At 35.5% G+C, this 23,094-nt stretch overlaps 1 protein-coding gene across 24 annotated transcripts in view; it reads left to right on the plus strand.

The window, feature by feature from the left end:
- The window catches only part of HDAC9 (histone deacetylase 9), a 927,498-nt gene that overhangs the window by 876,644 nt on the left and 27,760 nt on the right, over positions 1-23,094 (plus strand). For all 24 annotated transcript variants that reach the window (XM_050783085.1, XM_050783067.1, XM_050783066.1 and 21 more), the window contains one exon: positions 8,282-8,366. In XM_050783085.1, coding sequence (XP_050639042.1) covers positions 8,282-8,366 — 85 coding nt within the window. The remainder of the gene's footprint in view (positions 1-8,281; positions 8,367-23,094) is intronic.

Consider the following 23,094-nt stretch of genomic DNA (forward strand, 5'->3'; position numbering starts at 1 on the left):
CGAGACCAGCCTAGCCAACATGGTGAAACCCATCTCTACTAAAAATACAAAAATTATCCGGGCATGGTGGCATGCTCCTGTAATCCCAGCTGCTCAGGAGACTGAGGCTGGAGAATCACTTGAACCCGGGAGGCGGAGGGTGCAGTGAGCTGAGATAGTACCACTGCACTCCAGCCTGGGTGACAGTACAAGACTCCGTCTCAAAAAAAAAAAAAAAAAAGGCCATCCATTTATTATGGCTCAGTAGTGTTAACTTCATCCATGTATACATGGAAAGTCTATTCTATTTCACAGGTTTCTCTCTTTTTCTGTGATATTATCAGACTGTCTTAACTATTGTAGTTTTATAAAACATCTTGATATCTGGTAGAACAAATCTTTCAGTTTGTTTTTCTTCTTCAAGACAGTTTTGGCTACATTTGGCGCCTCTGTACTTTTATATAAAATTTTAGAATCAGCTTGGGTGGTTGTACAAATCACATGTAAGTGGATATAAATGGGTTTAGTTCACCAATTAAGACAAAGGTGATTACAGTGTAATAACAGATGCTGTTTAAACAGAAGCTTTCTGTAATATAAGAAAAGTTTGAATGAAGGAAATGAAAAAAAAATTATCCACCAGAGCTAACTGAAGGAAAACTCATGTGACCCTATTAATATCAGATAAAAATGGACTTTAAGGCAAGAGAAAATGGAGATCAAAAGAGATGTTTCATACTAATACAATATTCTATGAACAAGAAGATAAAACAATTCAAACTTTTTGTGTCTAAGACAGCATGAAAACATATTAAGCATAAATGGAAAGAACCAAATGATAAAATAGGCAAAACCACAATCATAATAACAAATTTTAGTATGCTTCTCTCAGTAACTGGTAAATCATGAAGAAAATAAAAGTGAAGGGTGATGTAGAAGATTTAAACACTTGATAAACTTGCTATAATTTAAATATATAATGGAGTATATATCCCCTAACATGACAGAATATGATTCTTTTCAAGGACATTCTTAACATTTTAAAAAATAGACCATATATGGATCATAAAGCAAGTTTCAATAAATTTCAACTAATTCAACTAATTGAATTCATACATAGTATAATTTCTTACCACAGTGAGGTAATTAGAAAATCGTACATATTTTGAGCTTTCAAATACACTCTCTAATTCATGTGTCCAAAGAAATCACAGTGAAATATTAGAAAGTATTCTGAAATAAAGCATTATGAAAATATAACATGTGAAAACTTGTGTGATATATAAAGCTGAACTTAGAGAAACATATAGTTTTAAATGTATATATTAGAAAAGAAGAAAGTTTAAAATTAATGTTGAAAGCGTACATCTCATTAGAGAATCAAAGCAGCAAATTAAATGCAAAGAAACCAAAGAAGATATAAATAAAATGATAAAATAGAAAACAAGCATATTATATGTAAGATTTTTAAAGTCAAAGGTTGATTCTTTGAGATAAGTAGTAAAATTGATTTTATTCTAGTAAGACTGACCAACAAAGAAGCAGCATGCGTGTCCTGCACTGGGAAAGAAAAGGGGACTTCACTACAGATTTTAATGTTATTAAAAGGATGACAAGAAAATATTAAAATAAACTTTATGTAAACATTTTGAAAATTTATGAAATGGAATATATGAAATGGAAAAATTATAATAAAAATGCAACTTCACAAGACTGCATAAAAATACAGAAAATTTGAATGGTTCTTTAGTTACTAACAAAATTCAGTTTTTAAAACTAAATTTACCAGGAGAAAACACAAAACCCATATAGCTTCACCAGGCAATTCTATCAGGAGTTGAAGGAAAAAATAACACCAATCACAAATTGTTTTAGAATAGAGGAGTGGAGGGTAGGAAGAATACATCGCAAATAAATTTTTGAGGCCTATATAATACTGATACCAAAAACTTAAGAGAATATCACAAGAAAGGAATATTATAGGAGAATCTTTCTCATAGTCATAGTAGTTAAAACCCTAAATAAAATATTAGCAGTTCATCACATCTTAAATGTTCATAAAATTTGGGTTTACTCTAGAAATATAACATATTAACTTTCCAAACTAATTTATTATAATTCATCACGTTAAGACAATGAAGAAGAAATATAACTATTTCAGTAAATATTTTAAAAGCAGCTGATAAACTACCCAATCATAAAGAACAATTTTTACAAACAGAAATAAAAAATATTTATCAATTTGATGAAGGATAGCTACAAAATAAATACATCAGGTTTAAAGGTGAAATATAGAAATTATTCTTTTAAATCAAAAACAAGACAAAAATACTCTTACTGCTTCATTTCAACATTGTTCAGGGAATCCTAGACAGTGCAATATAGTAAGAAGAAGAAAAAAGGTATCAGTATTGGAGAAAAATAAATAAATCTTTCACTATTTACAGATGATTTGTAATTGAGTATGAAGAAAATATATTAAAATATGTTCATTTAAATTATGAATTAATATGTAAATTTAACAAGGTGAATAGTTAATTAAAAATCAATGAAAATTGAAAACTCAATTAAAAGGTTTAGTAAAAATTAATTATATATCTATATAACTGTCATAACTATAGAAAATAAGTTTAAGAATACACTGGTTTTATGTAACCAGTTATCATTAAGGGAAACTGGGTGAGGAGTACATGGGAATTCTGTACAATATTTAGAACTTTCTGTAAATATAAAATTACTTCAAAAACCTTTTTTAATAATGAGTTTATTTCACACATACATTTTTGTATCCCCACCATTTCCATGTCTGACCACTACTATACTATGTCCTATCATAACATTCCATACATATTTAAAACCAAGCAAAGGGTGGCGTTTCATCTTTAAAAACTGAACAGACATTTTGGACAACACATTCTTGGCAATGGAACCTGGACAATATTTATCAGACATGGTAGGTAAAGTTCTCACTCTGCATTACAAAAAGGACAGGTAGATATCAAATGATACAGAAATGAAAGAAGACAGAAATTTTCTAACAAGCTGTTTAAACTATTAAGGAGACTTCTTGCTCCACTGCCAGAGATCTTGAGTAGCCATCTGGTCAGTCATTAGGAAGCAGTTCTTCACATAATTGATGAACTTGGTTTCCAATTTGGGAAGAGAACCACCTTTTCTCATACTTGCTTGCATTTTTGCTTTAATGTTTTCCACAGAACTAGGTCCTTTTAGTGTTTTGGGAGGTTTGTTGTTGTTGTTGTTGTTGTTGTTTCTAGTTTTTGAAGGATTCTGGACCTTTTCATCTTGATGTTGATGGTTTGAGTCTTTTTCAGTCTGGTTTAATTTTTGTGCATTTTTGGCTGGAGTATCTTGTATAGATTTCTTCACTGGGCTTTTTCTTCAGCTTCCTTACCCTCATCATCATCATGTTCGTCGTCATCATCATCATCTTCATCAGCAGCAAGTTTTTACTTTTTTTCTATGGAACGTCACTACCACCTCTAGAGACAGATTGCTTTCCAGATATACTTAAGAGCTTCACATCCTCCTCCACTTCATCTTCTGACTGTGCATCTTCCTCCACAGCTACTATGTGCTGCCCACTGATATGCACTGGCCCTGAACCACACTTCAACCATAAGACCACAGGTGGTGATATTTCAAAGCCCATGAGGGAAGCTGTTGGCTGTACAGACATTTTCAAAGTTGCCAGTGTTACTTTTATTTGGACTGCCTTTAAATTTCATTGCTTCTGCTTCAACAATGTTGAACTGACCATTCTTAAAGAAAACTGGTATTCATTTTCATCGTGATCCTCATTAAATGATAATCTTTGTCAGCTTTAGTTCACAGTTGAAAAGATAATTCTGAGGCCTCAGGGGGCTCATGTCCATGTCCATTGAATCTTCCATGGTTTTGTGTCACCCACTTAGGTGGGAGAGAAGACGAATGGAGATATATGACTCCTACTCCGGTGAACAAACACACAGGACAGAATCACACCAGGATTGAAAAAGTTTAATTAAATTATAAATATACATATTTCATATATAGTGTAAATATATACACGTACATAATTTACAAAAGCATTAAACAAACCACATACCTAGAATAAATCTATCTGAAAATATGACCCTATTCACAAAATTGTAAAATATTTTTAGAGAAATTAACAAACATCTAAATAAATTATAGAATATACTACGTACATGGATTTGAGGTCTAGGTATTGGGATGATCCCAGTTCTCCTCAAATTGGGTTGAAGATTAATTTCAATGCCTTTCAAAATTTCATTCCATTTTACTGTCATTCTATTGCTTTTTCTTCCTGCTCAGTTGGAAGAGACCTTTTCTGCTGTAATTATTGGCACGGCCATTCTGCCTTTGCTTGCCTTGGGTCTTTGTTTCTTTTGCATTTTCCTGCTTTTCTGATCTGTAGAAATATCTGCCTACATGTCAGGAAACCTTGCCAATGCATAGGAGAAAATAATTGTCTGGAAATTATGCAAGGGCAGTTCACCTTAGAAAACAAAATGAATTATCACTGCTGTTCTGATTCTTCATCTTAAAACCATATCCCGATTACAGCAGGTGACCAAGAGGAAGAACCCATTTTATTTTGTCTTATTAGCTATGGCGAGCAGAATAAAGGCCACCTCTTCATGTTTTTTTTTTCAATTAATTATTTCTCCATTTATTCAACATTTTAAAAATGTCTGTCATATACAGTCTCCATATTTGACTTTAAATGACTCACAACAAAGTAGAGAATGGGAAAAAAATGACTTTCTACCACATAAGGTATTTAGTAAATTAAAGTATTTGTCGGGAAAAGGGCCATAGGAGGGGAAGAAATTTGCTCTAGTAGAGAATTTGAGGACCAGGCAATATTTGTGGTGGTCCTTGAATGCTCGTTAAAGTTTTACCAATTGAAAGAAGAATGAAGAAAATAGAATTCAGAGGGAGCAGAATAGATAAAGGTACAGAAATATTAAAATACTTGGCATATTTGGGAAACATCAACACATAACAAAAACACTAACAAGACTCTTTAATAGATCCCTTGCTTGATTGATGTATACATCCATCCTCACACACCTGTTATGTTTGCAAAGGCTCTGTTTAGCTGCCTTTATGTTCTGTTCTGAGTCATGCAAATAAAAAAAATCAGTGAGCTGTTTTTCATATCTCATCAGTACAGCGTAAATCTTAAAACTCTTACTCAACAGCTTCTCCAAGAATATCCCTCGCCTCTTTCTATAGATGAATCTTAGGCAACTAAAATGATTTTTGACGATTTAAATGATCTGATTCTAAAGAACCAGGAAATTACTTATAAGATGATAATGGCCACAATTTTATGGTGTTTTAAAATAGCTACAGTACTTAGAATGTATATGGTATATGCAACTTAACAAACATCTGAATCTTGTCAATACGTTATCATAACTTTCTGAAAATGATGTAGAAAAATAAACTTTCCTGTCACTGAGCCTGAAAATCTGTGTAAAGAATTGGTATGAGTAATGCTTGTGATTAAGCTTTAGATACAATTAAGCTGGATGAGAGTTTTAAGCGTCAAGAGGTTGTGTTAAAATTATCTAGTGTGTCTTATAACTCCATGATGATTACTATTACTTAACAGAATTGCTCAATAGAGATGGCATGATGGTTGTGTACTATTTCCTACATTTGCATCTGCTTTATCTTTCTGTAACTTTTGCATGCAAAAGTTGTCTTGTTTGTATAAATTACTTCTTTAATTATCTTTTAATAACTTCTAGTAATGCTGATTAACCTCAATCGCCACTCTTTTTGCTGTATCTAATCACCTAAATTAAACACATAACAAAAGTTTACCACATATTCTTATTTTCTGCTCCAAACGTATAAAAAATGAATATTTATTTAATATTATTTTATTAGTTATTAAATTATGAATAATGACCAGCACTCATTAATATTTATTAAGTGGATGCGTCAATCAGATGTTGTTAGTGCTTACAATTGTGAGTGATTAAATAAATAACTCTCTAGAAAAGACAACCCAATTCTGTGGTCCCACCATAAAAGATTTTAATTTTATAAAAACAGACTCTAAATGCCACTTGCCTTCTTGCCAACGGAGAGAATATTATCCATTGCATAGCTACTAGAGAAAAAATAAAGAACCTACATTGAGAACTTTCTGAATTCAGCTCTGTCTATATGTGTACACTCAAAATGAAACAAATTGGGGCAATTTACTGAAGGTTAAATCCTCTAAATGACATTCAACTAAAACATGCAGGGAAATGGTTTGGGAGGTTTAAATGATCAATTTAATTGCCTTAATTCTCCCAATTGCTTTTCAAAGTAGACACAACCCTTTTGCATCTAACTGAAGATTCTAAATTGGGGGTTTAGGGGTGTTTGTATTTTACTCTCAACACCCTGAATCACATATGCGTTCTATATAACCTGAGTCTTTAAAATAGCCCAGACCTCAGTGTTCAAGAGACCAGAAGTTAGAAGTTTTACATTATGATCTGCCTATAGCTTTCTTTCCAGGATCCAGCACCTTTCAATTTGTCAGCATTTTTACCCCAAAGTCACAGGGAAGCTTTCTGAAGAGCTAAATATGCTGACATCGCCTTGTGCTTTTGTTCTTAAATATTGGAACATAGAGTGTCATTTCACGATATTTTATTAGTAAAATCTACCTAGTTTCTATTAAAAATTATTTTCTCTAAGCTCCAAGAAAGGAGCAAAAATTATTTATAAGCAAAGTAGCTCTCTGAACCTTGTCTAACACATAAGAGTTTTCCAAGTAAGCTACAGTTGATGACTCAGTAGTTCCTCTGAGTTAAGAGAGTGTTACTGGACTAACATATCCTTGAAGATACAATTTGAAATACCAGATTTTAAAAAATGATTTTAACGAGTTTTAAGAGTTTATTTCAGAACCTTGTACTGCCACTGAGCGGTGGTGGTGATTTTTTTTTTTTTTCCCTCTCACCAAACTGTATTGCAAATAAACCTTTTGATGTTTAAAAGTTTTTCTTTGGCAGCTAAGAAAAACACTCTGGAAAGTTATAGTTAGTGAATTTACCCATGTATAAATATCCCTGAGCTAGTCTGTTATCCTATGGCATCTGGAATAAAGGTGCTATTGTTTGAGATTTCATGATTGAAGAATAGAATAATCAATTCAGAGAGACCCTGAGGGGAAGATTCACTCACATATGCGGTGGAAACTTGTAATCCTTGTGTTTTTTTAGATTTTCCTACAGATGAAGAGACATAGATGAGTTCATGCTTTGATGCATCTAGTGACATCGCTTCCCATTCATGCCATATTATAGTTTGATCACCAGTTCTTATTTGAGATGATTAACCTTAACATTTCTAGGAAAACTACTTTTTTGTTAATCCTTTTGTTACTATTACTTTATTTGCTTTTTGGGTCACAATAGCTGGACAACTATTTTGTTTGCAAGGGCCCTAGCCATGCGCTTTCTGCTGCAACATGCCAAGCTAATCAGCATGGCATTCTGAGGGATGCATTAGCAGACTTAGGTCTGACAAATAGGCTCTATAAATTATTTAAAGCTTCTCTTCATTTCTTGCAAAGCAATGTTTGCTGAGCTTCTCCATGAAAAATTAGTGTAATTCCAGAAGATCGTGATAGATTTGCAAGGTAGGAATTTGGCCTGTGCTACGCACAGACATCTGCATAGTTATGAATAAAGTAGAAGTTAAATGAAACTGTACAGTTATTTTACATTTGGTTATTTGAACCCTTTCTCTACTACTTTATTCAATGGCCTTTGAATAAAAGCAGTCGGTCTCATGGCTTTCTATCATGAAGTGTTCAAATGTATACAAGGTGGTTAGATGTAAAAACACTGTGAAAGTATGGATAATAGACTGCCCACTTTCTGTCTATTGCAACTTCCCTGAGGTTTTGTTTGCAGGGCCCAGCTGCGTATACAGACATGATGGAATTTGGTTTTTCAGGAACCTACAAAAATTACACAAATAACTCAGATTTTTAATGAATAATACACAGACATGCACCTGCTTCAGGGACTTCATAGATTAGTCTTGTGACCAATGGAAAAGCCCCTTGGAATTCAATTACACGGATGCAAAACAGAAAATAAAACTGGCTACACTTTTAGAACTAATATCAGCAAAATGTTAACTAGTTCTCGGAGCAAGCTTTTCCTGAGGATTAGGTTGTTTCAATTTGCTTTGCTTCTGTGAGACTTACTATAAAGTCGTAATATTCTGCTCATATTATTATCTACTATTCTTGCAGCTGGAGCCGCTTGCAGAAGATATTCTCCACCAAAGCCCGAATATGAATGCTGTTATTTCTTTACAGAAGATCATTGAAATTCAAAGTATGTCTTTAAAGTTTTTTAAAAAATTCTAATCAGGTAAAACTAACTAAAATTATATTAAGAATTATAGTACAAAGCAACATTTATTTAGAGTTATAATTTGCACATATGTTCTTACGTATATATCTTACTGTGTTGCTCTTAATGCAGCAATCTTATCTTACACTGATGACAAAACGTGGAGACTCTAGATTTAGAATCCTGTTTTTCTCATGCATTTCAGGCATTTGGATTTTTTACCTTTATGATCACTAAGCATTTACCCAGAATCATGAAATAAATGCAGAAATTGTGATTTTGTAATCCAATCTTAATGAAGGGTAGTTACCTCCTAATGATGTTGGAATTCAGCAATCATTTACTGATTTATGTGTGTTAAGAGAGGAAAAAAGTTAATGAGAAAGCCTCTGTGTGGGAAAATCCAACTTAACAAAGCAGGGTTAAGTCATAGGCTTTTTTTATTATCCAATTCCCTTCACACCCATACATACACATAAGTGCCCATGAGTGCACACACATGCTGAAATCAAGCACAAACTAACATGAAGATTAGCATGAAGAGATAAACCAAAGGGCAATATTAGGTGTCAAGGAGAATTAGGAAAATCCTTAGGTTTGCTACTATCCTGTAGAAGCATTTATTAAGTACCACTTAAGAAGCCACTTGCTAGCTATGTTTTTGGGTCATTGCCTTTGCTTGTTCAGTAGCAATTTGGAGATATGTGTTGACTGGAGTTAAATTACCCATTTATCTGATATTGTGAATATTTACACATCAGGCCATACAGGAACTAAAAATAATTCTCCACTTAATCTCACTTATGCTGGGACTGAGGACCATATGTACCCCATAAACATTTATTGACTACATGTCATAACTGAAATAAACTATAAATTTCAAAGACTTTTAGGGATAGAAAAATAAACATTCAAATGCTGGGGTGCACTATTCACGTCTCTGATATAAGCCTAAAGTACAGGAACTGACAGAGACAAAGAAGGAAAGGCTGGAGGTGATTTCATAAGCTTGAGAAGAAAATCCTGTGATTGTCCTGTCTCTGTCTTGTGTCCGCTGGGGCTAGATAAAGAGGGTCTATTGTATGTCATTCTAGATTTCAAAGCAAAGAATCTTGAAGTGATCTTTGACAGCATTCTCCTATTCATCCACGTGCAATCCAATGTATGCTTTCAGGTCATTAATAGAATGAAAATATCTCAGTCTTTATGCATATTATTCATCTTTTTCTGAGCATTGTTTAGCCATTACATACACAGAGTGTTAAAATTGATTGTTCCTATGTATATTCTGAGTATATCACTTCAATAGGCATTTTTGAACTCTTATTACATGTTGATCAATTACCAAGGCACAGAGGTTATGAAGAGGAAGAAGACATAGTTTCCGCATCAGGGAGCTAACAGTCCAATGAGTGAAAGACAACCAAGTAAATAATTCCAATACAGTATTCACAGAGTACACAAGTCATGGAGAAGGGGTGGTCTGTTTCTTCAGTCCCTTTCAACTGGGGGTGAGAAGGACTGGAAAGTAAGGAAGGTTGCTTGACAGTGATATAGCATGAGTTTGGTTCTTCAGAGCTGAACAGCATGTTGGATGACTGAAGAAAGAGTGAAAATGCTTTGAAAAGAACAACAGAAGTGAAGGACTCTATTTCCATTTAGGTATAAAAAGTCATAGTTGCTATACATCTTTAGAAACTCTACTGTTGCCTTTTATATTGGATCTCATTTCCTAGTAATGACTTTCCACTGCATAGTTTTTTCCTTTCACCACTGATGTTTTCAAGTGACCTCTGCAGTCTGCTCTAGCCAAGCAAACCTGTTTGACTCTTGAAAAAGACTCAAGCTATTATCAAAACTTGCTGTAGGAGTATCCTGCCGCTAAGGATTGTCAATTCCACTTTTCTGTCTCAAACTGCATTTGACACCACCCAACACTGACCACTTGTCTGTGAAATCCATTTCCTTCTAAACTCTTAATGAGTACCCCACCCAGCTTGGAGCATTATTGCTGATCCAATAATGCCATAATTTCTTGAGACCAATATATGGTGGTTCAGTAGTATGTTTATTTTCAATGTTTTCTCTTAAAAATATCAAATATTTAAATGTCTCTTAGCTCTGGTTCCTAAATTAGAGGATAATCATCAGGAGGACAGCAATCATATCTTTTTGTCTCTGGATGTCCCTCCAGGAAGGGTTGACAGCAGGTGTGAAGTGCATGGGAGCCTGGCCATTAAAAGTAGGCAGATTTGAGTAGGTAGGACTTGAATAACTCTTCGAGACCACAAACAACAAAGGCCATAAGCAACCAGAGCTCCTCCTTCTGAGTCAAGGATATATGGTGTGGTGGACACTGATTTTGGTATACCCAGAAACAATGCACTCTTCACATCTACTCAAAAGGAGTCTGGTTTTATTAATGAATCTGCCACCAGATATCAGGCATCTCAGGGGAAGTTCAACTTAGCTCCAACTCCAGGGGAGCTGTTTTCAGTCAAATCAGTCAACCCACTTAACAGTGATTGGTTAAGTATGTGACTCAATTCAGGCCAATGAAAATCAGGACCAGCTTTATGGGCATTTAGCCTGCATGGTCACATAGGTCCCACACATAGAAGGGCCCCATGCTTACTTAGTGTAAGGCTCTTGTGGTTGCTGCCTAAAATTCTTACTGTGTTTTAAAGAAGCAGCCCATATTTTCATTTTGTACCAGGCCCTATAAATTCTGTAGCCAGTCCTGATGTGGTATATTTATTTTCAATGTTTCTCTTAAAAATATCAAATATTTAAATGTCTCTTAGCTCTGGTTCCTAAATTAGAGGATAATCATCAGGAGGACAGGAATTATATCTTTTTGTCTCTGGATGTCCCTCCAGGAAAGGTTGACAGCAGGTGTGACGTGCATGGGAGCCTGGCCATTAAAAGGCAGATTTGAGTAGGTAGGACTTGAGTAGGTAGAAAGTCAAGGTGATGGTGATGTCAAAAAATGTTTACCAAGAAGGAATGATAGTAGCATCACCACAAGGACAAGATAAATGTCAGTTGAGAGGGCTCTGAATAGTGGGTTGGGGTTTGTAAAACGAAAGAAAACACAAGATCGGAAAACGATCTCTCACCATTTGAGAAGTGGAGCGAAAATCGTTAGTGAGAAAGTGGTTCAGCACTGTGGCTTTGACCACTGTGTGGTGCATTTTTATGTGGTTATAATTGCGTGTCTTTGGGGCCACTCTTCTATACTAAACGAACAGAAAAGAGCCCTCTAATGTCCACAGAGCAATAAAATAGAGTGGGTATTTCAGAGTCTCAAACTTCACAATGGCTTGGGAAATTAAAATTGTGGGCTCCCTGATTAGTAAACAGTGCTGAATTTCCTTACAAGATATGAAATTGCACTCTTGCTTCTCCCTGTTTTATAACCCATGCTTCCATTTCACCTGCTCCTTTGGGACTCCAGGACCCTAATTGTGTTCCTCATTTCCCCTTTGGCAGAGAAAGTGGTAGGGACAGGTTACTTAATCTGTGAGACCCAGTTCAAAATGAAACTGTGTGAACTCTTCCTTGTTAAAAAATTAATAATTCCTAGAGGGTAGCAGCAAAGCACTGAACCAAGCATGGGGTCTTTCTGAGAGTGGGGCGCTCCGCAACTGCACAGGTTACCCATTATGAAGCTGCCCCTGAAGGTAGTCTTTGTTCAACAGGAGCACTTCCTCTTCACATACGTCTCTGAGTGTCACACAAGTGCCTCCTTTCAACTTTGGGGGGTATTCAGATTTCAGCCCACCTCCTAGCCCAGGTTCTGAAGGGTTCTTTTGTGCTGCAGTTTAGAACGACAGTATCAGAGAACTATGTTACTGTTGAGAAGCAGGCCTGTAGCATGTGGGAAACATTCAGGCAAGTTTCTAGATAGCCTTATCCCAAGGCACATGGCAAGGTGCTGACAGGTCTCCTGTGAATTTCTTTTTGAGAACTGAGCCCCCCAGCTGAGAGTATGCAGGTGCTGGAGACTGTGATTAGCATTGGCTTCTTGCCTGGCCACATGTATGTGAATATTTTCCAACAGGATCATTTATGTTTTTCTGTCCTTGTTTATGTTGCTCATCTAGCTGAAGAGAAAAGGCCTTACAAGGCCACAGCAGGGCAATGATTTCTCCTGACAGGTGAAGACCCTTCCTGACAGGAGAGGGTCTGGTTCCATCTTAACATGATAGATGGCATACAAGGGTCAATTATCTTTGAGATGACAAAATGGAAAAGAAGTTTCATGTTATTCCTTAAGAAATTAAAAATAGAACTACCATATGATTCAGCCATCTCACTTTCTGAAGACTTATCAGAAAGAATTTAAATTAGAATCTCAAAGGGATGTCAGCAGTCTCAGTACCCTGCAGCACTATTCACCATAGCCAAGAGATGGGAGCAACCTAGGTGTCCATCAGTGGATGAGTGGGTAAAGAAAATGTTGTATAGACATAAAATAGAATATTATTCAGACCTACAGCAGGAAATTCTGCAATACGTGGCAACTTAGCACAGTATCTTTTGATGGCAGATATTATTTCTGCTGTGTTCCTGTTAGTTTTTCATTGCCATGTCTTTTGCACAGTCTCTGGTATGTATTAGGTGCCCTGCAAATGTGTGTTGAATGAATGAATGAGCTAGTCTGTCAATGTTTGCCACATTCTTCTTCTAAGCCTGGATTGATTTTTGTAACTAACCTCACATATTTATACTCCTTGGCACACTCATGCAGAAGAATGAGGGATTAAGAAGACCAAGCAAAATACATGAGAGCTCATTTCTTCTCCTACCCTCATGACCCTCAAGGATGAGTCATTTCTAAGTTAGGAAGAACATGAATTATTTTTGTGAGTTGCCATTTCCATGGGTAAGCTTGGGGTGACAATTATCAGTGCTGGATCTAGCACTTGGCTAACTGGCTGTAATAATCAACAAGTGATGCCAGTAACAAGTCAGCCTGGAGTGAGATAAAGAACTCTCATATGGGTGTTTCCTTTCCTGAAACCCACCCTAGTGATTTACAGCATCCACGCACCATTGAATTCTTTCACTTTTCTGCATGGCATGGTGGGCGCCAGGGTTCTGAAACACCACTCTTTATACCAGTGCTGGCCCATTATAACTTTTTCACAGATTTGGGAGGGGAGGAACCGTGAAGTGAGTTTTCCATAAAAGTAAATTTATTTAGCTCCAAAGACTGTCACTTTAAGTTCTAAAAACATGTAATGAACGATGTTGATATTAATCTGTGAAACCCCAAAATATGAAGACCACAAGTATAAAGCCATAGTTTCCTTTTACTTATTTATATTTCTTAGTGAGAAGAGTATTCCTTTTAAGTGTCAACCAATTTTACGGAGTTCTTGAATGATAATAATGATAATCATAGCATCTTTTTTTTTGTGGATCAAGGAAACATATACGTGCACAAGGATTTGAGGATTCTTTCACAATTTTGCTACAACCCTGCAGTGGTTTGCTTCTGACAAGTTGAAAAACACCAATGTAGGAGATTTTAAAATGATATGAATTTCATTGTAATCCTCTCCTCCACTCAATAACCATGTGACAATGAGCAAGCCATTTGTTTGAGGAATTTCACCAGGAATGACATGACACATCACTAGAATTGCTTTTCTAAGTTGGTGCCACTGTGGCAACAAAGTGGCAAATAGGTAGAAGAATCCTAAAAGAACAGTAGGAATTTTCTGCCTGTAGCCCCACTTTCAGTTTTCCCCACTCTAGGGATTATCCCTTATTTAGTGAATTGAGGTCTTTTTAGAATTTCTTGTTATGCCAACCAAGGCAAAATGGTGGCACAGGCAAGAATGAGGAATGGACAGTACCTGCAATTTCACCATATGCTTTGTCAAATGTGTTTTACATAAATAGAGGAGTAATTTCCATGTTTCTTGTATATAAAATTTGTGAGTGTAACTAATCCTCTATTGTTTTAAATACACACACACACACACACACACACACACACAGAGTAATATTTAAGGCAATGAGAAGTGACTTTATAGCCCTCAGAACTTATCCAACTTTTGAGGACAATTTGAAAAGGGACATGATTTCCTTTGTTGCAGGGGAATGTTACAAGTAACTATGTAATTGACTAAAGCATAATCAGTTATCTGTATGGTTCCATAGCAGCAATGCACAGAGCACACTCTCACATTCTAGAGCAATAAGAATGAAATCAGATTTTCCCTGGGAGATGAGAGACAAGTATACTTGACACCTACTCCTTATCAGAACTGTGCTTGACTTATGTTTTGTATGTGTGTTTTTGAGTGAATGACGTCTTCCTTCTCCTCCTCTTCCCCTATGTTATTGTTATTCTTTACTCTTATTCTTCCTCCTCTTCCTATTATTATTACTAATATTATTATTATATCTGTAGTTCTGGGAACTAGTCTTAGAAGTAACAACTGATACTAGAAAAGAACAAAGGAATGCTAATTTTGTTGATTTTACTTTTTACTATATTTCCAATGGGAGAGAACTCATTGATAAAATAAAATACTAAATAAACACTGTCGATGTATTGGAATGGATAATCAAAATATGAGGTACCTAGTTTTCTTGACGATTAAGAGAACTGGACATGAATTGAAGGAAAAGGCTATAAAAGTAAAATAAGACTGTATTTTGTGTAATGTTACCATAAAGATAACAACCATTGTCTTTTTTATCTGGAATACCATCCTCTCCCATCATTATAATATCCTCCAGCTGCCCCACTCCAAGGAGAAGGGGCATTTACATCAGATAATCCAGGAGAAAATCCAAATTGTTTCTAAACTGAAAGGAATTTGTATACATCTCTTGTTGGGGGAGAAGTTATCCAATGTTTTGACCTCATGGGGCTATGTACACAACTAAAAGGGTTGTTTCTCCAGATTGCAACATGTGCTGCATAAATTATCTCACAGACTTTACTAGCTTCTTGACTCCACATCAAAAGTCAAACTCAAACTCAGTTTTTCTTCTTTCTCTTTGTCCTCATCTATTTCATTTTTATTTTCTGCCTTGTGTGTGTGTCTCTTCTCCTGTCTCTTCCATTTTTCATCCTATTGAGATACAGGGGAGAAGGACAAGAAGATATTCCCCATATGAAAGGAGCTTTTAGCTCATAGCCATTTGAGGTTTTATTTCAAGCAGGGAAGAAGCATGATAAAGGCTGCAAATCAGAAGATCACTGTGCTTGCTCTGAAGACAGGAGATTACCAGGGCTTATTGTCATGTGAGCAGTTTAATTCAGAAGTATAATTGGTATAATATGGTAATTAACTGACAGGGAGAGGATTAATAATTTCTGGGTTTTCTGGCTTGGAAAACTAAGAAGATGGTGGTGTTCAGCTCCCAGATAGGAAATTGTGAAGAAAGAAAAGGTTTGAAAGGAAATGAAAAATATTAAACTTAAGAAAAAGGCACTTTGCTGATCGAAAGTCTTAATGGTTTGGGGAGAAGGCAGTATCCTCGGAATATACATTGTCTCTGCATTGAAGTTACAGAGAACCATTGGATGAAATTATTTACACAATACAAACCCTGTAAGATGTTAGCAAATAATAAAATAATGTAATAATATTGAGTGCTTACAGTGTGTGAGGTACTATTAAAAATTAATTCATTTAATCTTCTCTAGAACCCTGTAGTTACTATTTTCATTCCCATTTTATAGCGAAGTAAACTGAGGCACATCGAGATTCATTGTATTCCCCAAGGTTACACAGCTAATGAGCGGGCAAAAGCAAGATCATAAACCAAGCAGTCTAGATCCAGTCTTCCCTCTTAGCCTCTAAGTTACACTATGTCACAAATAAGTTGATTCCTTTTGCAATTTTTGTGTTGAGTTTTTCCCATTTCTTCCCAAAGTGACATATTTAAACAAAATTTAATTTGAGTTAAAATTTGGAATGTAGGACGTTCTGGCTAATTGAGATTTACCCACAGTCAGTTCTGGAAGCTCGGTGCCAAATTACAAGGAGTCATGGAGCTGTGCGTCCACTTTGGAGCCCCTTATAAACTTGTAAAATACATCTAATCAGAAAAAAATGCAAGGATTGGCAGAATTTCAAATCCCTGCCCTGTTGAGTTTAAAGCCCTGACTGTTGTCAGGTGTGAGCTGCTATTTGTCATATATTCTTTGGCTTTAGACAGAGGCCTTGACGTTAGAGTCCTGGGCCAGGCAGACCTTCATTGAAGAAAAGCAGCGTTCGGCATTTTCCCGCTATTAACCCTGCCAACCCTCGCTTGTATCACAGCCAGGTCAGACTTGTACACATGGCTTTGTGAAAGTTGATTTTGAACTTCTAATTAACCATTCTCTTCAAATGTTGAAAGTCTGGTTGTTGTGTTGATGGTGCCCTAATACTAGAATGTATCAGAATAAAAAAGAAAATCTGCCATCTGCTATGGGACACAATTTTGGGGGGTATTTTTTATTCCAACTGTATCTGCAATTTTTTTTCACTCACACATCTACCAAGGGAAAACTAATTAAACCAAGAAAATAAAATAAAACTATGCATGCTTCTAGGACTGAAAACTCTTTGTGGATTATGAAAGAGTAGGAATACTTTGTAATCATATACTCAGGTGTTAGCACCCACATCAATCTCACACACACACATCATACCATGATACCATTCTCTGAGAACAGGACATACTAGAAGAAAGTCAGGTTTAAGGGAAGATTATTTCCTAAGTATTTACATATATTATTTCTAGTCCTCACATGATTCTGCAGTGCACAGTTCTTCCCTCATTTTGTTCATGAATAACTTGAGACTTACTAAGTTTAGGTAGCTTGTTTAAGTTCTTTATACTGGTAAGCAGTATAACTAAGATTTTAATCCGGGTCTCACTGTGATGTCAAAGCCCACTTTCTTTCTACTAAAGCATCTATATGACCTTCCTGTTCCCACTCCGTTTCAAAAATGAGAACAGTGTTCTACCAGATTTCCTCTTCCCAAGTATAACAGGATAGACACTATAACAGGCCTCTCCTAAGGTGTAATAGAGTCTGCATACATTAAAACAATCTATTGTAGTACATTAGTGGGCTTGCTAGAATGTCAGCAAATAGGAAAGGGAAAAAAACATAAGATGAAATTTAATAAGAAGCAGTAAGTAACACAAAAAAGGGGAATATCTCTGAAGCAAATAATGGTATCAGTGCTATAATGCACAAGAAAGCTTGAGATCTGCATCAAAGGGATATGAGTTTGATAGATACTAAAGAGTTTTGATCTTTGTCCACTCCTGGGTTCTGGAGGAAGTCAATAAAATTCCTTCCTGGAGGAATGTATTTCTAATTTAGACCCTCAGTATGTGCAGAGATCAAGCCCAACAAAATATGAATTCAAATACATAAATATATACATATTTTAAAAAATGAATAAAATCCAATGCACAATAGCACAAGGCACTAGGGAGAGTCAGCAGAAATGAGATATATCAGAATAATAAGCCTTATTTGTGGAGTTAAAATGGAGGAGGATTACTTTCAAATACTGATAATAGATAAATAATATTCATTTATTTTCACTTCTTCATGGAAACCCACTAAAACAATAATAAAGTTTTCTTTTTTTCTAAAGACATAAACTCCTATGGATAAAGAATGAGAAAGGATACCATCTGTTACTGTCTTAGCAGACCTAAAAAGGTGAATCCTAAAGCAACACTGGCAAGCCTATCTCTGATGGGATGGATACATCAGGCTATTATACCCATATGTCATAGAATTGTTGACTTGCACACCTAAGGTACTGTTTTATTGTCTAGTTTTTAATTCCTCATTTCTCCTCATCCATTGCCCTTTCCTGTCTTCATTTCTTTTTCCATTCAGCATTAAAATTATAACATTCATTTGCCCTTCTACCTTTCAATCTACCTTACCAACAGTCTTGTCCTTCAACTTTACCGATATAAGAAAATCTCAATGCTGGATATACACGACAAACAACTTTCCCTGATGCTGGTCTTCCAGAGATTTCTCCAGTGCAGGTCTTCAAGAGACTGTAATGATGTATAGCGGTTTGACCTCTTATAAACTTATAATTACCAAACGTAAATGGGCCCATTACCATTCTACTGCTTTCTTCTCTTGACCCAACTTACCTTCTTTCAGTTCTTTTAGTGTGCTGTTTTTCCACCTTCCTCAAGACCTTCATATATTTTCCTGATATTCCTCTCTTTGACTACTTAACTCTTATACATACTTCATATCTCAGCTTAATTGTCCCTTGATCAGATATACACCTTCTGATTATCAGTTAAGATCAGATTTTTTTTTTTATTTCATAGAACGCAGTACCTTCATTTCAGTAGCTTATTTCAGTGTGAGACGTGTACTCATATAGCATGATCATTTGATTAATAGCAACCTGTAAGATCTATGAAAGTATCCATATCCTATATTTCCAAAATCAGAATGCATGGTAGGTAATAAAAGCAAAAAGTAAGAGTGTATTACTCCATTCTCACACTGCTTTAAACAACTGCCCAACACTGGGCAAAAGAAAAGCAATTTAATTGACTGAGAGTTCCACAGGGCTGGGAAGGCCTCAGGAAACTTATAATTATGATGGAAGGGAAAGAGACATATCTTACATGGTGGCAGGTAAGAGACAGCAAATGTGTGAAGGAGGAACTGTCAGATACATAAAACCATCAGATCTCCTGAGAACTCACTGACTCATGAGAACAGCATGGGGGACACCATCCCCATGATCCATTCACCTCCTACCAGTTCTCTCCTTCAACACGTGGGGATTATGAGGATTACAATTCAAGATGAGATTTGGGTGGGAACACAAAGCCTAACCATATCACTGAGTGATAGAAACAATCTTTTGAATGCAATTTGGTTTCCCATGTAGGGAAATTGGGATAAAATTGACTGGTCATCCTGACAGTAATAGTATATAGCCCTCATAAAAGTTATACTTCTTTGGTGGGTTAACAAATTAGCTTTGCAGGTTATTCATAAATAGCTTCTGATTAATGCACTCACATCTCTGTATCCAAGAGACTGACTCTTCCCCAGAATATGAGTATTCATTTCATCTAATACCCCTTAATCTGCCTTCAGGCTTGCTAAGAAAACTGGAATAGCCATGTTTGTCTATGTACAGGGAGATAATTCACTATTCACGTTGGCACTATTACTTCCAGGACACGGCATAGTTTATTACTCAATAAAAGTTAATTTTCAAAAAAAGATTGGTTTCTAACGCAACATTCAATGCATTTTAGTAATATGTGTCTCAGGGTTTGAATATATCAAACCATTGACAGAGAGGACGCTTGAGATGTATGAAAGGAACAATTCCTACCAGGTTTTTCTTACATCTGTTACATGTTGGGAGACTATCTTGGTTTGGCTTCTACCAGAAACAGATCCTGATACACAAGGAGTCATGTACAAGTAATTTATTTGCAGGTGCAGGCATAGGGAGAAAAGGAAGAGGAATAGTGAAGAGTGACAAGAGAAGAAATGAAGTGTCATTTGTTCAACTATCCTTGTAGGTATCTAGAGTTTAATTCCTCTGGGGAAATGCTGGGAGCTGATGTAAAACACGTAGCTCAGAGTTACTTCATGTGAGCTGCGAGAGAGCAGAGAAATTTATGCTCCAACTCCAAACAGTTATTGCCTGAATACTGCTCCTGGGGGACAATATTACCTGATATTTCTGGCCAATCATAGAGCAAAAATGCTCCAGGGGCACTGAAAGCTGTCCTGAAAAGACATGTTGGTTCTGGCGAATGGAAATGAGGTAGTGTGCACTGAACTAGTAAGGGGTGGGACATGTGGATGAGGCCCTGACAGTGGCTGCTACAGTGACAGTTCTTTCTTGTCTGCCACGGACAGTCTTGGTTTATGTCTGTTGTCTCAACATCTCATGCAGATACCGTTTGTTTCAGATTTTTCATTTTGAATGAAGTATTATTATCTATAGTTTTATTAAGTGAGTAAGGATGAATGGGTTACACGTGTACTTTGCTTTAGCTTCTATCATGGTTTCATCTGGTTGTGTAAGAAATGCGTGGAAAGTAAATATGATTTTTACTTTGAACACATGTTTAAATCTATATGAAATACAATTGATAACCCATCTCTCTTTTCCAGGTCCTTCTCTGATTTAACTAGCGCTTCCCTTTTAAGAAAAGCGTGCAGGGTCCTCATGGATACCAGTTGTAAATGATATCTAAATTTCTGGTCTGGGAGGTAAAGGAAGAAATACTCAACATTGCTACCACCTGGCACACCAGTCATGGGTGCTGTAGTCAGTGCTGTAGCTTGTGACATGCATGAAGCTACCAAGCTGTTAGAAGATAGAGTTAGGGGCCTGGTGCCAGTGGCTCACGCCTGTAATCCTAGCACTTTGTGAGGCCGTGGCAGGCAGATCATGAGGTCAGGAGTTTGAGACCAGCCTGCCAACATGGTGAAACCCTGTTTCTACTTTAAAAAGTACAAAAATTAGCTGGGCGTGGTGGTGCGCACCTGTAATCCCACTACTCATGAGGCTGAGGCAGGAGAATCGCTTGAACCCAGGAGGCAGAGGTTGCAGTGAGGGGAGATTGTACCACCACGCTCCAGCCTGGGCAACAGAGCTAGACTCTGACTCAACAAACAAACAAACAAACAAAAAAGAAGATAGAGTTAGGGGAAAATTCAAGAAATCAGCAGTTAGATGTGAATAAGATATGTTCAGGAAATAGGACCAGCCTTCCATACAGCATTTACACTCTCAATACTTTTGCTACAGAGATTTTGTCAATTATTATACATTACAACTTCACTGTGTATTTATTTGTTTTATGTTTTGTTACATATTTTAATTTCGCTATCAACATTATTGGCTGAAATGAGCTCACAAACAAGTGTGAATGTGAATTTTAAAAATGAGTGCTCTACTTCTATTTCCCAAGCGAGTTGATAATGAATATGTAACTTGAACAAAATGTTTGTCAATATTCATTATTCATCAAGGGGACAGAGTAAAATCACAGACGAACACCAAAGACACAATGCTGTTAAAGAAGCAGCAGTTTCTACCTTAAAATTTAGTTATTATTAACCAAAGCAAAACAAAAATAAAAACTAAAACCAAAAGGAACAATTTAAGAAGTGCAGTTGCAGAAGGTGCATTTATGTAATGCTCTGTGAAACATTACTTTTTATTTAGGTAAAATGATTATGATTTAAAATTTTGTAAATCAATTTTCAGTTTCTAGTATTACTTTTAAAAGTTCAGGAGTGAGGTAATAATTGTTCTTTCTTGACTCCATTAGCATAATTTCTTGCAAATGATACAGTGTCCTTAATTGCTTCAAACAGAAAAATCACTAATTAATAATAATTCTTCTATATATTACATTCAATTTATAGAATCAAAGTAAAGCTTTTGTAAATAAAGTTGCCCAAAAAAGAAAGCAGGGAATTATTGTGGAAGTTATTTATTATAAATTTTGGTAAAAGTGTAATACTGATAATAAAATCATTTGGTTTTGCATTGATATACAAATTTAAATTTTGGTGGAATATAACATCTTATAGAGCAAGAATGTACTTAGCATTACTTATGGAGTACACAATTTTTATAAATAATTTGATAAGATTTAATTATAAAGTTAATAACATTTAATAACATTTAATAGGAAAGGGATCACAAGGCAAATCAATAAACAGAAACTGACTCAGAACGTTAAAAATGTACTTCCAATGTGAAGAGGAAAGTGTAAGCATAATGAAGAGATAAATTAAAAATATAAAAACCATGCAAATTGAAATTTTAGAGATAAAACATGCAACATTTGATATTTTTAAAAGCCCACAATTTGGATGGATTAATGGCAGATTATGCAGTACAGAAGAAGAAAACGAGTGAAGTTGAAGACATAGCAGCATCTAAATTTCGTAAAATTTTGAAGAGTCAAAAACAAAGAAAACTTTCTGACGTTTAACTTGTTTGTGTTACATAAAATGTTTGCCAAAGTGGAGTATGCTGAAAGGAGATAAAAGACAGCAACCATGAAACATTTGGAATAAAATAGTTACTCATTTCAGTATTTTAAAAATTAAATGTGAAAATATTCTGCTTTTAGCAGAAATTGTTCTGAGCTTACCAGATAGCACCATAGTTATAGAGACTATTTCTCAATGAAAATTATTGCAGTCTCTTGAGAAGGATAAATTAAAGATGCCAAAAATTTCAAACTTATTAACCATACAATTAAGGTTTCAAGATTATAGGAAATTCAATCAAAAAGCCTAAAATATTTAGACCCCATTGAAACAAAAAATATATTTTTCATAAAAATGTCAGTATATTGTATCAGTGTGCGATATAGCTACAAAGCTGATTAACATATGTGATATTCAGCAGGAATAATAATTCTGCTTATGTTATTTTCTAAGGTTCAGATAATCAATATAAAGAAGAAGCTGGTAGCCATGCTTTGACAAACATGAATTATGCAATTTTTTTTTTAATGAATTTTAGTTGTAAAAATAAATTTGGAATAGGACTGTCTTATAGGCCAACTAATAAAAATAATTTCTTGGCCAACAAATATTTCCAAAACATATAATTTTTATTTTTAGCCCCATTTAGCCTCAGAATAGCCCCAATTTAGATGAAAAATTACCTGGTCACTCAATTTATGCACC

The sequence above is a fragment of the Macaca thibetana genome, chromosome 3 (assembly GCF_024542745.1).
Source record: "Macaca thibetana thibetana isolate TM-01 chromosome 3, ASM2454274v1, whole genome shotgun sequence".
In the NCBI taxonomy this organism is placed as follows: Eukaryota; Metazoa; Chordata; class Mammalia; order Primates; family Cercopithecidae; genus Macaca; species Macaca thibetana.